We start from the raw sequence: 17,074 nt of genomic DNA, 5'->3' as shown, positions 1-17,074 counted from the left end.
GATTTACCTGTTACGTTTTTCTGTGAGAATTAGATCCTGACTGTAAGTGGGATCAACATTCCAGTCAATTATAACCAATTGTAGTTAAGAGACTTACTCTATGACATATGATAAAGTGAAAATGAGCTCTTGAAAGCGCTAAATACGTTGCTTGGCTTGTAGGTGGTGCTTTTTGAGTAGTTAAATTTAGAACAGTACTTGAGGAGAAACTTTTGTAAGTCGATTTGGGTCAGTTATCATTCAAGTCGATCTTCACTTGGCTTTTCCTTTTTTATTAAGCTATAATCCTGGATCATTAATAAAATCACTTTACTCATAGTCTAGTTTTTGTCTTGAACCTAGTAGGTAGAGGAGAGTTGCAGAGCAAGAGCACCCAGCAAGAAATACTGAAGGAAATGGTTGCAACCCATGCTTTAGACAAGCAGTGATAAGAGCAGTGTTTTTTGTCCGGGGGGGGGGAAAGAAACAACCCAGGGACAAGAGCACCAACTACTGATGTGTAGAAGTTCTCGTACAGCTCAGTATGCAAGAGCACTCCAGACGGAAACTGCAGTGTGGCTGGCTGCTGCCATATGTTCTGCTTCCTCTTACCCTTTGCTGATGGGTGGCTACTGTCTAAAATTACTAAGCTTTTCTAAGCATTTGTCCTACCCATGCTTTACGCTGCGTTCCAATGGTTCAGTCAGGGCCTTTTGAAGAGGAAGTGGTTGGTACAAGCTGGCTGCTGTTTCTGGCAGAAGGTACATAACACAGTTTGGGATAAGGCATCGTCTTCCACTCATATTGAATTTGTCTTTGTATAGATCACAGGGTTATCATTGTGACTCATGGCTATAGTTGTAAGTGGCATGGTGAGTGTTTGCACGTAGACTTCATTCACACTTTAAAGCATTCTAGGCTATAAAGTGTTAAGTGCATTTTTTTCTGCTCTGTAGGAGAAGTCCGAGTGTGTAAATGAGTCAGTTCCTGTGTTCTTCTCTGGCTTCATTTCTATTTGTCAGCCTTGAGAAAGGCAGGATTTAGATCTGTCATGGTGAGCATGAGTTCCTTTTTTTGAGAACAAAGAAACAAAAGCACAGTTGTAGTGCGGGAAGGCATAGTTACTATGGTTAGTCTAAAACTAACCTAATGCTCATTCTTGTTGCAATCACTAGAAATAAAGATGTAACTCCAATTTTCTCACCTAAGGGTTATAACGAAAACTTGCAAGTTGCCTTAATGCATAGTTATTTCATGTCTTTCCTTCCGATCCAATTAAGAAAAGGGGTTTTGTGATTATATCTAAAGGGCATCTAATTTTTGAAAATAAATACAAAATAGGTAAAGAAAGGAAACTGCTTGTCACTAATGAGTCCTAAAATATCTTTTTTTTTCCAGGAAGAAATGTACTAGACTATTAAGCAATGCCAGTACTAAGAGTGTGTTGCCCATGTCCTGACTTGAAAGTCACCTGCCTCAAACAAATCTATATCATATTCAAACAGATAAAGCAAGAGTAATAGCTTCCATCCACAGTGGATGAAAGGGCAATTAAATGTTATGTCAGAAGGATTGTTCCTGTGTGTTTTAATAAAAAAAGAACATAATATGACCCACATAAGTATCATAATGTAACAAAAAGTCTAGCTGCCAAAGTGCTGCTTTTGATGCTCTTGGAACTCCTTCCGTTATGTTGTGAACGTGTGAGAGGGCAGAATATGTCACAAACAATTAGACTAATAGAAAATAACAAGCTTTGAGTATCAGTTTAACAGTATTGACAAGCTACAAAGTATTTTTTGAAAGGTAGCCAGAATGGCTTTTTTCCCCTCTTTTCTAGTTTTGAAGCTTTTATTTGAGTTTTATCACTCTATAACATACTTAAATTGTCTTGGTCAAAAGCCCTGGAAGCTGGAGGGATCCTAAATAGCTGTAACAGGCAGTGTTTAAGGATAGATGTCAGTTTTCTGGGGGGAAAAAGAGTTAACAGATAAAAGTTTGTCAGTTGTTATCACAGTTCAAATACCAGCTGATAGTCTTTGCAAAAAGGTCTGTTTCAATGCCAGTAGTATCCAGGGGTATAATAACAGGCTTGCCTATGACAAGTAGTGGGGGGGGACACAGTGGTTGGAGGGATGGGGTGCTGATCTGGGTCCTCCACCTGCTGCCCCAGGGCATGCTGGGAATGCTGCGGCACTGTTGAAGTCCTGTGGAGATGAGTGGGAATCTCCTGAGGTAGTAGGTGCCAAGAAGGAAACTTGTCCAAAACACCTTAAAGGAAATAAGGGGTCTTTCACTAAGAAGGCAGTGCAGCCAAGAGCCCATCTGAGATGCCCCTATACAAATGTGTGAAGCTTGGCAACAAACAGGAGGAACTGGAATCTATCATGCTACTAAAAAGCTATGATCTGGTTGCCATCACTGAAACTTGGTGGGATGAATCCCATGACTGGAGTGTGGCTGTCAATGGCCACAGACTAGGAAGACTAGGAAGGAGGGGTGGAGGCATTGCTCTCTGTGTCAGGTGTTTGAAGAGCTGTCTTTTGAAGAGTAGCCATCAACTGGTTGAAAGCTTGTGGGTCAGAATAAAAGATGGAGGCAGCAAAAGGAACCTTGTGGTTGGTGTATACTACAGGTGTATACTACCACCTGATGAAGGAGAACCTATGGATAAAGCCTCCTTCCTCCAGCTACTGGAGGCTTCATGCTTGCAAGCTGTCGTCATACTGGGGGACTTTAACCACCCTGACATATGCTGCAAAAGTAGCATGGCAAGCTGTAGGCAATCCAGGAGACTCCTGGAGTGCATTGAAGATAATTCCGTAAAGCAGCTAATACAGACCCTCACCTGAGGGGATGCAATACAGGACCCAATGATCACCAATACAAGTCAGCTCATCAGTGACATCAAGATCGGAGGCTGCCTGGGCTGTAGTGATCATGCAGTGGTGGAATTCAAGGTCCTGAGGGATATGTGACAAGTGAGGAGTATAGTCAGCACCCTACAGTTCAGGAAAGCAGACTCCCAGCTCTTCAAGGAATTACTTGGTAGGATCCCCTGGGACATGGTCCCGGGGAACAAGGGAGCAGGACAGAGCTGGCAGATATTTAAGAATGCTTTTCATGAAGCAAGCACAAGAGTGCTCAGTCCACAGGTGTAGGAAATAGGGCAGAAAAGGGAAGAGACTAGCGTGGCTGAGTTGAGACCTGCTGGTCAAACTGAAGAGCAAGAGGAAACTGCACAGCCAGTGCGAGCAGGGAAGTGTATAGGGACACTGCCTGGTTGTGTAGGGATGGGGTCAGGAAGGTCAAGGGAAGTGAAAACTAACAAGAAGCGCTTCTACAGGTATGTCAGTTAGAAAGGGAAGATTAAGGAGAGCATACCCCCACTGGTGGTTGAAAATGACGACCTCATATCAACAGAAGAGGGGAAGGCTGAGGTACTCAACATGCCCAACAACTTTTTTGCCTCAGTCTTCACTGACAACTGCTCTCTTATTTTTCCCTCACAAGGGTTTTGGAATGAAAAGAGAAGTCTGTTAAAGAGCGAGCCTGGAAATACCAGCGTATATTTTTGAATGTTGCATTGCACAAACACTTGGTAATACATTATTATGAAACAAAGCTGAAGATAAATCCTTAAAGACAGGTGTGTTGGCTTCTAAATATCGTGGTGGAACTATCCATCTTAATGGGATACTAGAATTTGTATTGCTTAAATGTAAAATAGTTTGAGAAATATGTTATTTTTGTGTTAAACCAAAGCAAGCTCCCAAGAAACCCGATCCAAAGGTTTTTTGTCTGTCTTCCAGTTCATGTGTCTCCAACTTCATCTAAAATTAAAGAATGGAGGGCAGGTAAAGGTTTTGAAAGGCTCTTACCATGCTCGCTAACAACAACAAACAAAGCTGGTGTTCTTTGGCTCTGCAAAATGAATGGAGTTACTGGAAATCCTGAGGATTCGGATGTAAGGATTTAAAAAAACCTAGACTGGTACTGTTTTCTGAAGTGTCTTTCTGAAGAAAGACTGGAAAAATATTTCTGCAAATATATTTTCATTCTCCCCACCTCTCTCAGCGGACACTTCATCTCATTTTTCAACATTATTTTGTTACACATTTTTTTGTGTCTGTTAAAATTTTCACGTGGAAATTACTCTTTTGCTCTATTGAGAAGTTCTCTCTTCAGCATGACAAAGTTCAGTGGAAAAAGTGTAATGAAACTTGAAGATTGTAAGTGTTTGAGGTCATGTTTGCAACCAGTTTGAATACTTACAAGGTAAAATACCATATTCCTATGACTTCTTTCCTATATCCCAAGGTTAACTTGGAGCTTTGACGTTTCAGAATGGTGTCAGCATGAAGCTAATGTGGCTTTTATTTCTGTGTCTCGCTCAGAATGAGGACAGTTCTGACATGCTATTCGGCCAGACTGAAGAACATATTATTTGAGAGTAAATAGGAAAGGTGTTTTCTTCTGCAACATCAGCACTGATGTGAAATGTCAGAAGAAAATGTTGCTTGGAGATTATGTGGAAGGGTATGGTGCTGAAGCTGTACAAAAAATGGAAGCGGGAGAGATCAGTGAGTGTACATAGTTTATGTGAAATTATGTTTTTACATGAAGTCCATATCCATTGCAGTCCTGGTCCCTGGAAGTGACATTTATGGGAGACGCTGAAAGCAAATGTTTGTAGTATTTTATTCTGGCAGATGTTCATAAAAAAACCCCAATGAAATAACCATTTAGCTTGTTTTCTCTTGCTCAAGCATTTAGCAGATGCTTGCCCTCCTTGAAAAGCTTTCCTGTAGATGTTACCACTTGTTTGATACTGTAATTTATCAGATAGTGTCAGTTTATAGGGAGGCTGACAGGTATATGCAGATTAAATTACATCCTTTTCAGTGTACTGAAAGTACTAGGGGTTATTTTTGTTACTGTGACTCATACTGGAGTCACTTGTAAGAGTATGCTGCACAAGCTGATTACAGACCCCCCATTTGACAACAACGAGCTATTGTTAAGCCATGTGGTCCATTGGTATGCTTTGTGTCTCAGAGTACTTCAAATACAGGGAACTATTCTAGGTTCCTCTCCTTTTTTTCTTAATAGCATGTCACTCTATATGAACCCAAAAGCACTTAAATTATTTACATATAGCATAAATGAAATGTGAACCCTGAGAGTGAGAACAATCTGATACATAGCACGCTGCATGGTTGGAGATGACCACAGACTCCAGAACAGTGAGCTGTTAGTCTTTCTTGGAAGACCTAATTTGGCCTTACCTAGGCTTAGGTTTAAAATGTTCCTTAATTTGATGGCTCCTTTGCTATAAAAATAGACTTGGGTATAAATTGTTGAAGTAGTCAGTGGCTGGAGCGTGGGGCTGCAAAGCAGAGTTGTGGTTGCTGGTTCTCTCTTTACCATTACCTTTTCGAGAGACGTGTATTATTTTATACATTTAACTTCAGCCTGAGTGTTTGGGATCAAAGTTGCAAGCCCAAATCCCATATCAGCTGTAATCAGAAGAGAGAAGTAAATGCTTTTCAGGGTAAAAGGGGGAAATTTCAGAGCATTTGAAATGATGCCTAAAAATAGGTAGTGGGAGGTTTTCCTCATGTGAACTGACCTCTCTCACCCTTACACTGCTTAAGCATTCTTAATTTGTTAAGTATGGAACAGGAGAATACTATGATACTAATGATAAGAAGGATGTCCTGGTGGAAGATAAAACCTCACATACATAACGTTATTTCAGTCAAGTTCTGTCATCACGTTACTGTCTTCTGCTCTGGTATCCTTTCTATAATGTAAGAGGATTAAATACATATATAGATGGATGAAGCAAGTAGGGCTGATGATTCTTGAACCTTTAATTAATTGTAGAACTTGCCAGATCACTTCAGCAAAGTGTGCAGTTGACTGTGCAACTTGGATTTCTCAGGTTTTCAGATCAGTACCTAATTAATGATATGCATTTCAGAATAAATTCTGTAATCGTTTTGGAGTTATATAAAAAGACCGCATACATATCCCTTAAGGAGTTGTTTGGCAGTTCTGAGCTCAGCAGTTTGTATTCTCTTCCTATTAAGTTTTGAAGGATGTTCTCATATTCTGATCTTTGCCTGAGCTGTCAGTCTCCTTGAGTTCTCTTCAGTTACTGTAGTTGTACTGTGTATGTAGGAAACCTCCATTAGATTACTTTTACATGGCGTGTCAGGAAGCAGATCTTAGTTTCCTTACCTAAAAGATCATCACAAGTTTCATGATCTGCTGGTTTCAATCAAGCTTCTGAAAGAAACAGTCCTGCTGCTTGGTCATTTTCCTCCCTTTCACTTCCCCATTGCCCCACAGCAGACGTGACCAGAGCAACAAAACTTATCCACAAAAACAAAAGGTTAGTTTTTTAGCAGTATCATTTCCCAATCCAGTGTATTGTGCAGTCGCATGGCTACATGTGAAAATGGTGAGGGGCCAAAAGGACAGGGGAGAGCAGTGAAATGCTGGGTGTGTACCAGCTGGAATTTATCGGGTAAACCACTTTATGAATAAACTGCAAGAGATTGCAGATGGACAGAGGAACGTGCAGTGGAAAACTGTGAAGCAACAGAAGGAACACTGAGCAATATTTAGGTAGCAGACTCAAACAACAATTAAAAAACAACTTTCTATTTGCTTGTGCGATCCTGGTTCAGTGCCTCTCTTGTACGCTGAGGTGGGGAGTTCAGTGGAAAAAACAGTGTGTAATTAAAGCTGGTGCATTACATGTTCGTAGCCTCAGGCACTGTTGTAGTTGCGGCAGTCTAAAAATAGTGCCTACTACCAACTGTCTGTGTACTGTGTGGCTGGCTGTGGCTTGACCTACAGAGCCTGCTTAGCTTTTTGCCTGCAGAAGTGTCTTCCCACATCACCAGGCATCGCTCTCTCCCAGTGTTCTGCTGAATGCACAGTTGATGGAGCTCCTCTTGGTGTGGATCACTCACTGACTGTTTCCTGCATCCAGAGGAGCTGCAGTGTCTCCGGTGTGTGAAACCACAGAGACTACCACAGGAATACTATTGTCCACCTAAGATGTTTCCTCCTCATGATCTGGAGGGGGTTTTTTTGTGTTAATAGGTGTAGTTTCACACAAACGTCTTTTGATATATGTGACAATCTACTGCTTCAGGTGGCTTATGAGAAAAAGCATTGGCATTGGAGGGTGCAGTGTTTTCCATGAGCTTGCTGCTCTGCCCTCGTGCTAATCGTAAGTGCTGGAATAGCAGATGTCTGCTGTTAACTGGTGGTGGTGGGAATGAAGCGAGGTACTTCTGAACAGCGTGCTGATCCTGGTTTGATGTAGTGTCGATGCATCTGTAATTAGATGAGAAGTCACAGGTTGAAAACGATACCCGCTATAACAGCTAACAGTTGTGAGAAAGTTGGTTATTTCAGCTCTGCGAAGGCTGCCTCTTGAAAGCAGAATGCTCCGGCAGCTTCAGCTGTTTCCAGGTTGGTCCCTGCTGCTCCCTTTGAGATTCAGTTCTAGGCCTCGATACCGTCTGTGAGCAGTGCAGCCTGGCAGCTGCAGGCAGTGGTCAGTGGGATGGAGGAACGTGAAATCCTTCCTACAGTGCTGAGGATGGGCAGCTAGGGGTTGCAGATGATGACATAACAGGGTAAAACGCAGATCGAGCAAGGATGCTGCTATAGCAGCTTGGATATCTCCCCACAGTCAGATAACGGGGCTTTAGGACAAAGGGGAAACAGCAAAATTAATTCATAGAATAGTTGGAAGGGACCTTGAAGACCATCCAGTTCCAACCCCCCTGCCATGGGCAGGGACATGTTCCACTGGATCAGGCTACCCAAAGCCCCATCCAACCTGCCCTTGAACACCCCCAGGGATGGGACAGCCACAGTTCCCTGGGTGGCCTGTTCCAGCGTCTCACCACTTTCATAGTGAAGAAATTCTTTCTTCTCTTTAGTCTAAATCTGCCCCCTCCAGTTTATACCCATATCCCCTCGTCCTATCACTACAAGCCTTTGTGAACAGCCCCTCCCCAGCTTTCTTGTAGCCCCTTCAGGTACTGGAAGGTCGCTATACGGTCTCCTCGGAGCCTTCTTTTCTCCGGGCTGAACAACCCCAACTCTCTCAGCCTGCCCTCGTACCGGACGTGCTCCACCCCTCTGAGGATGTAGCACCTCCTCTCATCTGATGGAGACAGAACTTCACCCGCTGTGGTGTGGCGGAGCCGTGGGGCTGTGTCTGCCCCAGGGCGAGCTGAGGGGCACAGCGCACGCCGCACCGCCCGTGTCAGGCGCCGGGCAGCGGCCGCCTTCGGGCGCTCCCACGCTGGGCTCTGCGGGACAGCGCAGGGCGAGGCGGAGAGAGCGCGTGATTGGCGGAGGCGCTGCGCCCCCGGGGGGCGGAGCTGCCGGGCGGGCGGAGGCGCTGCGCCCCGCGCGGGGCAGGGCTCGGCCTCTCGGGCGCCGCTCGGGAGGCGGCCCGCGGTGCGGGCGGGCATGGGGCTCCGGCGCCTGTGAAGGACCGCGGCTTTCATGGTGAGCGAGGCCGCGGCGGGGGGGCGCGGGCTGTAGCGCATCTCGGTCCGAGCAGCCGCGACCTCTCTCGGCGCTGAGGGCCGGGGCGGGGCCGCCGCGGCTCCCGGCGTGGGGGTTCGGGTTCGGCTGCCTTCAGGCATGTCCGAACCGAAATGACCTTGATACCAAAAACGCCGGGAAATGAACTCTCCGAGGCTCGTTGTGGAGTTTGAGGGAGCGAGCATCCTTCCTCGGGCCTGGGCGGCGCGGACAGCGGTTCCCGTCATCGTGTGCGGAGACCGGGCTGGGGCGGAGCAGACCTATAGGCGTGGGGATACATTTTCCCAGAAATCTGATGCATATTCTATTATTTTCCAAGCACTAATTTTAATGTTATTATGAACTTCAAAGAAGTAGTCCAAATTCTTGCTGATCTGGAGCTTTGGTGCCAGCTCTGCCTGACCTTGTGTTTGAGGTGCGGAAAGGCTACAGAGGTGGTTATAGGAGGCATCTCTGTTCGGCACCGATCACACTGAACACAAACACCGATGTAACAACCCTGACAGATCAGCCCCTGTGCTGCGGGATCCGGTGCTGCTGCGGGCTCGGTGCAGCTGCTGCCTGTCCCCGCCTGTGCTCGGTGCTTGTGCAAAGTCACAGCCTCTCCAGGTTAGCGCAGTTGGACCTTTCCCAGTCGCCCTGTGCTCCGGTGGGTTAGTGTGCCTCTCCCTGCAAATGGTTTAGGATCCCTTGGCAGATGAGCTTCTCTTTCTTAAGGAGTTTCAGAGGATTGCAGCGACTTGAACTCCTTGCATCCTGTCTGCAAAGCTGTCAGGATCCACTCAGATTTAAACTTGGTTTCAGGGAGGTGTTTATGTGGAGTTCTTTGTGTGATATAGGGTTTTTTTTTGATCAGTGCTTTAATCTACAGTGCACTCTTAAAACATCTTCAAATCCTAGTTCAGCTGTTGTGGTTGAGTCCTGGGTAAGGCAAACCTGGAAGAAAGCCTAAGTGATCTCAGTGATAAGGATGTATTCTAAATTGTAAACGACCAGCTTATCCTAAAATTAACTTGCAACCATATCGGGTTAGTAACCCCTAATTACTGGATAGGGTTTAAATAGATGTTGAATGATTTGTAGCTTCGAGAGATTTAAGTCTGGTTTAGAAAAAAAGTAAAAAGAGAAGGCTTAAAATGAGCTATTGTGTGGTTCAGCCTATTGCAGTATGGCTGTATGTGCACATACTTCTACTTGCTCAGTCAGCAGATACTCTTTAATATGAGTTTATAGAGGCTTCAATCTTCTTCATTATTGTGTCATACATTGTTCAAAATTGCATTGTCTTCTTCCTGGAATAAAACATCATTTTCATGAGCTTTTGTTTTCTGCGAATTTGGGGCATTTTGATTTTAGTCGCGGGTCTTTCTTTTGGGGGGAGGGGTTGTTATTTTTTGATTTTCCCTAGTTAAAAACCAGTCCTGTAGATAATGACTATCACCAACAGACATTTTTATTCTTTTTTTGGCTACTGCTGAAAAGCATGGAATTACTACAAAGGACGCATACTTGTCATCTGATAAAAACGTGCCACTCCCATTTCTGTGCTGGTGTGGCTTCCCTGCTCAAGGGTAGTGCTGAGTAGAACGTGTCAGTGAGTACTTGCTGAAATGCAGAGTGGGCTTTTCTCTTTAAGAGGTTTGGATAAGTTTACTAATATGTGAATATTGTAACTAGCCGCCCATATTCCAAAATAAAACTTTCCATAAATTCCTGGAAGAATCATATGTATAGTGCTGGTTCGGAGAACCTTGTGCTTACCTGAATGAGATTTCCAAATTCTGCTGTATGAAATAAAATCCCCATTGCAGCCCAATGTGTACAGTTTTTTTTATCTTCCAAAAGCAATCTTGCTCTGCAGTTGGCTTTCAATGAGAGAAGACCCTGAAAGAGTTTTTCATAAGCCACAATTAAACAGCTTTTCTGGAACTTCTACTGTAGTAAGCATTGGGTGCATGTGTTTTAATGTCAAGTTCCGTGATGATTTAGGGAGATCAATATATGATGATTTCTGCATAGTAGCAGTTTCTTGTGGATGCTGGATGTTTTTTTCTTTCACGAGTAGTGACTCAAAGGAGTAAAAGCATTAGATTTAGAGAAAAGGTTCACCTCATCTGTGGAAGCAGTAATAGAAGTTAATGTTTGACTATGTTAATTTGTGAAAAATAGCTAATAAAAAAATCAGTCTCCTAGTGGAAAGTGAGAGAAAGAATAGCCATTTGCTTCATATACCCTGCAGTTGATGGTGCAGCTGAAGCACATTATGATGGTACACTTATACTCCGGTCACTATCAGCAGCTTGCAAAGAGTTATTAATGCAAGAAGAATGTCTTGGCTTCCTGAACGTGCTGATGATCACAATACCTTTTACTGTATTTCTTTGCTTATTTTCTCGTGGGAGGGTTTCTTTTCTAGTGAACAGCTTTTGCCAGTCTGAGTACTATTCCTTTACTGAACAAAACTAAGTACTGTTCAGTAGTTTACATTTTTCTTGGTTCTTTTCCTTGTTTTCAAACTGATGTCATGTATTGCAGCATTAACTGGTATTAATGAGCCAGACATTCCAAATTCATGACAATGTTTCCCATCACAGCATTGCAGGCGTCATAGGACTGATTGAGACAGCGCCTGGTTAACAAACAAGGGGAAAGAGGGTTTTTCAGTGTCCTGAGAGCTTTGCAGAACTGTGTCCCTGAGTCCCGCAGAACTAGCTTGAACTAGAATAAAACTGTACGACATAGAGTGGCAAATACTCTGTGGCTCTGCATTCGTGTATGTTTTTCATCCATTCTTTTTCTTTTAATGTGGAGTTCGAGGAGAAAGGCTTTCTGGAAGTGTTAGGGATCCTGTTTTAGTGTCTGAGTGATCCAGGCTGTTTTGATTGTGTTGGAAAGGTTGGGTCTGTTGCCCAAGGTAGTTTTGATGTAATTGACATCAAAATTGGATTGAGAGAAAGAAATCTGTACCATTTGAGGCGCTGTTTGTGCTAATGGGAAAAAGTCCATGGTTGGAACACTGTTCATAGTGCTCATTTTTAATGATTAGTTTACGGTATGGTTTCCTTTTTATTTATTTTAAAAGAAGTGGCATAAACGAGCTGCACATGAAAGCAGGTGTTTTGGGGAAGTGGCAAAATTCATTATAAAGTTGGATGCAGAAGTATCTGTAACATGGATTTGTTTTTTCTGTAGAACTGTTAGACTCTGTTTATATATGACAGGTACTTTGAATACTCAGATGTTTGCTGTGGCACTTAAAGCAATGGAGTAGGTGGGAGTTGCATAAAGGTTGTTTTATCCCATTAGGTCATGGTTTTGGTACATTTTCTTCCAAAATAATGTTTGTAGAAAAGATAAAAATAGCACGGAACATGTAGTACCAACTCCTTTAATGTAGCTTATATGGATATAGTATTAGGGGTGGAAGAACCTCTGAGGGGCTGACTCATCTTTCAGAGCAGAGTCTGCTTAGACTGGGTTTCCAGGGCTCATCAACCTGAGCTTTGAATGCCTTCAAGGTCAAGGGTTCCACCACATCTCAGGAAACTCGTCCCAGTGTTTGACTACCATGCTAGTGATTTCTTTTTTTCCTAAGACCAGAATTCCCTTTCGTAGCAGTTTGTGTCTGGTGTCTTCATGTTCTTTATACAAGTGCCTCAGAGCCGTGTACTCAGCCTTCACCATCCTGTTACTGCTGTCTACCAAAGGTCCCTGCGGAGCCTTCTCCTCTGAAGGCTGCACAATCCTGTTTCTCTCAAGCCTGTCTTTGTACATCACTTTTCTAGACCCCAGTCGTCTTGGTGCCTCTTTGCTAGTCTTGCTTCTGAGCATCAGTGCCTGTATTACAAACACAAGTTAATACCTTATGCTTTAGGATTATCCTATTTCAAGGCATCGTAATAAGTGTGGTGTTTCTGTCTAACTGTGATTTTAACCCTTTTTTTGCCATTCTTAGATTATGGCATTGGGAAACAGCTTGAGTAGGAAAAATCTTATGATGAGATTGTAAGACAAGGAGCTGTGAACATTGTTGTCTTTGATTTCAAAACCATGAAAATAAAAATGAGAGTATTTTAAATAAGCCTTATTTTATACTCCAGGTTGTATCTGCTGTTTCTAAGTTCATTTTTAGTAGTACTTTGTAAAAGCAGGCTGCCAGTGAAAGGAACTTAAGATGTTTCTGCAAACAGAAGAAATAGAGAAAACATCAAAACTTGCTCCTGAACATAAATTTTAACACTGCTTTCAGTTGCTCTAGATGAAAAGCTTTAAGGAGACTAGACTGGCAGAGATGTGAAAGCATTATCTTGAAAACTTTTGTAGACATTGTTTAAATTCTCATCTTGGTCTTCTCCAGTCTTGTAACTTGCCCCGTCTTTTGCTTCTCTAGGAATATGAAGAAAAAACTGGACGACCTCACAGACCACTGTCTCCTAAACAGAATGTGAGGAAGAATCTTGATTTTGAACCACTCTCCACTACAGCACTTATTTTAGAGGACAGACCAGCGTAAGTTTTGAGAAGTAATCATAGTGAGGGTCCCTTTAAAATTAGGCTAGCAAAGCTTTTCATATTGTGTGTATTTTTTTACACTGACTTAAACAGATTATTTTTATATGTGATATGAAATTTTTTTCTACATTATATGTAGAAAAATAGTGAATATGAAGGTGGGATTATGAGAAAAATTATTCAACAGAAGTAGTCTTATTTTATAATAAAAGCAGCGGCTTTGTATGAAAGCAGGTAGCTGGGAGAGCAGAGCTCTAGTTTTGAGTAACTAGCTTCTAAACATGAATAGGAGATTTTTATTTTCCCTGAGAGAGCATAAGCATAAAAATGAAGCTGGTACATGCTAAAGAACTTGAGAAGCAGGGATACAATGTCTTGTTCACACAGAGAAAGACCACACCCCCATAAATAATGGAACAATGTAATGATTGTTCTGCAGTATCGCATTTTAGAGGTTGTGGAGTACTTGATAGGTTGTTCCTTGCTGCTCTTACTGCTAAGAGAATCTTGCATATGCAGATTAACTCTGTAACGATTTGCTACCATGGTTTGCTCCTGAATTACACAAATTCAGTCATCTTTAGTCAATTTATGAATGACACCCAGCTCTACAGGCATGGTGTCTGCATTTTTAGTATAGATGTGCATTGGTTTAAAGGACTGGCATAACATAGTTCCATATTTTCATCAACGAAACTGTATGAAGTATATCAAATTAGTCTAGTTGTGGGGTCATTTAAGACACTTTCAACAAGGCTTCTTGGGCCCCTCACCACAAGAAGGATGTTGAGGCTCTGGAACGTGTCCAGAGAAGAGCAACGAAGCTGGTGAGGGGGCTGGAGAACAAGTCTTAGGAGGAGAGGCTGAGAGAGCTGGGGGTGTTTAGCCTGGAGAAGAGGAGGCTGAGGGGAGACCTTATTGCTCTCTACAACTACCTGAAAGGAGATTGTAGAGGGGAGGGAGCTAGCCTCTTCTCCCAGGTGACAGGGGACAGGACAAGGGGGAATGGCCTCAAGCTCCGCCGGGGGAGGTTCAGGCTGGACATCAAGAAAAAAATTTTCATGGAAAGGGTTGTTGGCCACTGGAACAGGCTGCCCCGGGGATGTGGTTGAGTCACCTTCCCTGGAGGTGTTTAAAGGACAGGTGGATGAGGTGCTGAGTGGCATGGTTTAGGGATTGTTAGGAATGATTGGACTCAATGATCCAGTAGGTCCTTTCCAACCTAGTGATTCTGTGATTCTATGATCTAGAACAATGTTAGAGTGATTATTTGTTATAGCAAGTTTTATTGTGTACAGCTAAAATAATACAAACTAGCTTGTTTGTTGTATGTTAAACCTGTCTGTTAAAAATCTTCGTTTATGTGAGATAATTTCAAAAGTACAATGTTCAGTTAGATTGGATTAGTTATACGTTACAGGATAACAGGCAGATTTTGTTTTCTTTTCTACTGTTGTTAGACTGAGGAACTCTTGGCTGAAAAGGTATTTTAAAGACTTGAGACAGTTGAATCATCGTTTCTTTTGTCTAGTAGAGAAAACTGCTCAGGACAGCAGTGTTGTCCTCTGATGAACCTTTGTAATTAATCTTCTTTAATTGTTTACTTACAATTTATATACTGTCTTTTATTTCACCTATTGGGCTTTAAGTAATTTCTTTTTAATTTCCAATTATAAAAATATTTTAGATTTCCAGAAGAAAATACAGTGAGATATTTTCTGAAATGGCTGCTCTTGATTTTGCACTCACTTGTAGGATTTAGGTACAACTTTCTGAGGAGGAAATCAATAAGTATTCCGTAGTCCCTCTAGCTTTAATTGGAAAAATCTTAATAGATACTAAACATCATGTCACATGTAAGGTGATGTCATTAAGAGGTAGAACAAGTAGTTTAAGCAGTGCAACTTTTAGCAGAGCTTGCGTTGTTTCATCTGGTTTTCTTTTCCAAACTTTCCCTCACTTATTTCTGAAGACTTGGATTTAAAAAAAAAGATACTGGTCAATTTACATAAGCAAAACAGGAAGAGTAGATTGTTCTTCATGATTAACAAGGGTGCTAGTGTGAAAATCCACTTTTCTTATTCTTGCAACAATCTTGATTTTAAAGAAAATATTCTTAGGTATGTATCCCATGCCTGTGCACGCTGTGCAGGTAAAGTGATTCTGTGAATAGTATAGCATGCTGCTGTTAATGCCCGGTGGCTGCCTTACAGGAATGTGACAGTGAATTTTTGCATATCTTTTTCATTAAGCAAAAATATAAACTGTCCTAGGAGTATAGTGCAATGTCACAATAGAGAAGAACAGAATACTTAGTCGTTTCCTGTTACAATGTTTTGGTGATCCTGTAGTTGTGAGAGATATGTAGTGGTTATGTTAATGACATATAGGATTAGCTTAAAGATAATGTGGTCCAAGATATCAGCATGGGTATTTGTATGGCAGAGATCTTACTAGTCCAGGCTTTAATCACAAATCAAAATGGCTGTGTTGGTGTTGATAGATGGAGAATATAGAGGATGACTCCAGTGCCACTTGTTGTAGAAGTGAGGGGGAAGAGTTGGGCCTCTAAAATAGAAGTGGGGTCGCAGAGAGGAAAAGGAAGCTGATGTAGAGAATCATTACTGCACAGATAAAGAAAGTTGTGAATGTAACTATTAAGCGAGGTGCACAGTAAGAGAGTGTAGTCATGTGTCCAATCTGTAGAGACCAGTTTAAATCAGAAGTACCAGCTTGGTACATACTGGTATATTCCCTCTATTTATGAAGATCAGCGTGTGGATTCAGTAGGTTTAATAATAAAAATGCTGAAATCGTCAAACTAAGGAAATTGCTCAGCATATTTGGCGATAAAAGCAGTCGTAGCTGGTCAGTGTTCTTTCCTTCTCTTCTGCTGACTCTGGAAAAATAAATTCTTTCCAGGGATCTGTTGCCCTACTCTTTGATCAAATATTTTGACAAGAAGCTGTATATACTTTTCTTTTACAAGTGTCTAGAGTATAATTTTTTAGACAGGCTTGCCAACTTTAAATACTGATGATGATTATTTTTTGAATTTAAGGAACCTCCCTGCAAAACCAGCAGAAGAAGCTCAGAAACACAGACAACAGTACGAGGAAATGGTGGTTCAAGCAAAAAAAAGAGGTGATGGAATTGCTTGTTTTTAGAGAAGAGAAGTAAAGTTATGGGGTATTTCTGAACTGAAAATGCACTTCTGTCAATCTGTTATTCTGTAACATGAGGGATCTGTACCTCCCCTGAAAGAAGAATCAATCCAGAGAAGAGAGAGGGACAATGGTAACTTCAGGAAAAAGACCCAGAGCAAACTGAAAAAGAAAACAATCCTAGAATCCAGCAGGAAAAATATTGTAATTTGTAACTCTTAAATATTTGAGTGACATTTTGTTTGTTGGTTTAAAAACTTACTGATATGTTGAAGCAGATTATCAGTCAAATTAGTGAAGACTGGACTTGTGTATATAACTACAGGATATTTGATAGTTTCACGTTGGGGACAACCTGTTGAGTCTGTAGTGCATAATTTTTCAAGTAGGAAGGTGTACATAGTTGTGTTCATTTGATAATCTGTCTCCCACTTAAAACTTACACCTGTCCAAATGTTTTGCCCGTAATTTTTTCTCTGACATTGTTCACAGAATTGTCCCGGCAGCACTGTGAGACAGGTAGAGCTGACAGTTGTAGTTTCCTTCTGCTAATATTTGTGACCATCTGGGTTTTCTAATAAAAACAAGCATTGCACTAAAAGGAAATCTGGACTGATAAGTTTTGTGTGCAATGAGAGCTACTGGAAATATCTTTTTTTCCAGTTGGCTAGACCTCTGAGCCATATCAAACAGTGAAAAGTTGATATGAACACAGGATTTGCTCGCTTCCTGCAGTTGACATATTAGTAAAAGTATCCTCTTCTGGTTTTGAAAATTGTACGCCTACCAGTAAAGTTCTAACTTCACGGGACTCCCATGTTAGTATACCCACT

The 17,074-nt window shown here is 42.0% G+C and overlaps 1 protein-coding gene across 7 annotated transcripts in view; it reads left to right on the top strand.

Moving 5' to 3' along the window:
- The window catches only part of TBC1D14 (TBC1 domain family member 14), a 72,707-nt gene that overhangs the window by 27,906 nt on the left and 27,727 nt on the right, over positions 1-17,074 (top strand). For 6 of the 7 annotated variants that reach the window (XR_008449593.1, XM_054064811.1, XM_054064809.1 and 3 more), the window contains 2 exons: positions 12,956-13,074; positions 16,139-16,221. Coding sequence is in view for 6 of the 7 variants with exons in the window: in XM_054064811.1 (XP_053920786.1) it covers positions 12,956-13,074; positions 16,139-16,221 (202 nt within the window). In the remaining variant the exon portion in view is untranslated. Of the gene's footprint in view, positions 1-8,388; positions 8,527-12,955; positions 13,075-16,138; positions 16,222-17,074 lie in introns of those variants that run through there. The other variant, XM_054064814.1, reaches the window with a different exon arrangement.

The sequence above is a fragment of the Cuculus canorus genome, chromosome 4 (assembly GCF_017976375.1).
Source record: "Cuculus canorus isolate bCucCan1 chromosome 4, bCucCan1.pri, whole genome shotgun sequence".
In the NCBI taxonomy this organism is placed as follows: Eukaryota; Metazoa; Chordata; class Aves; order Cuculiformes; family Cuculidae; genus Cuculus; species Cuculus canorus.
Note: the sequence above shows the minus strand (reverse complement) of the source record. Positions and strands in the feature narration are given on the sequence as shown.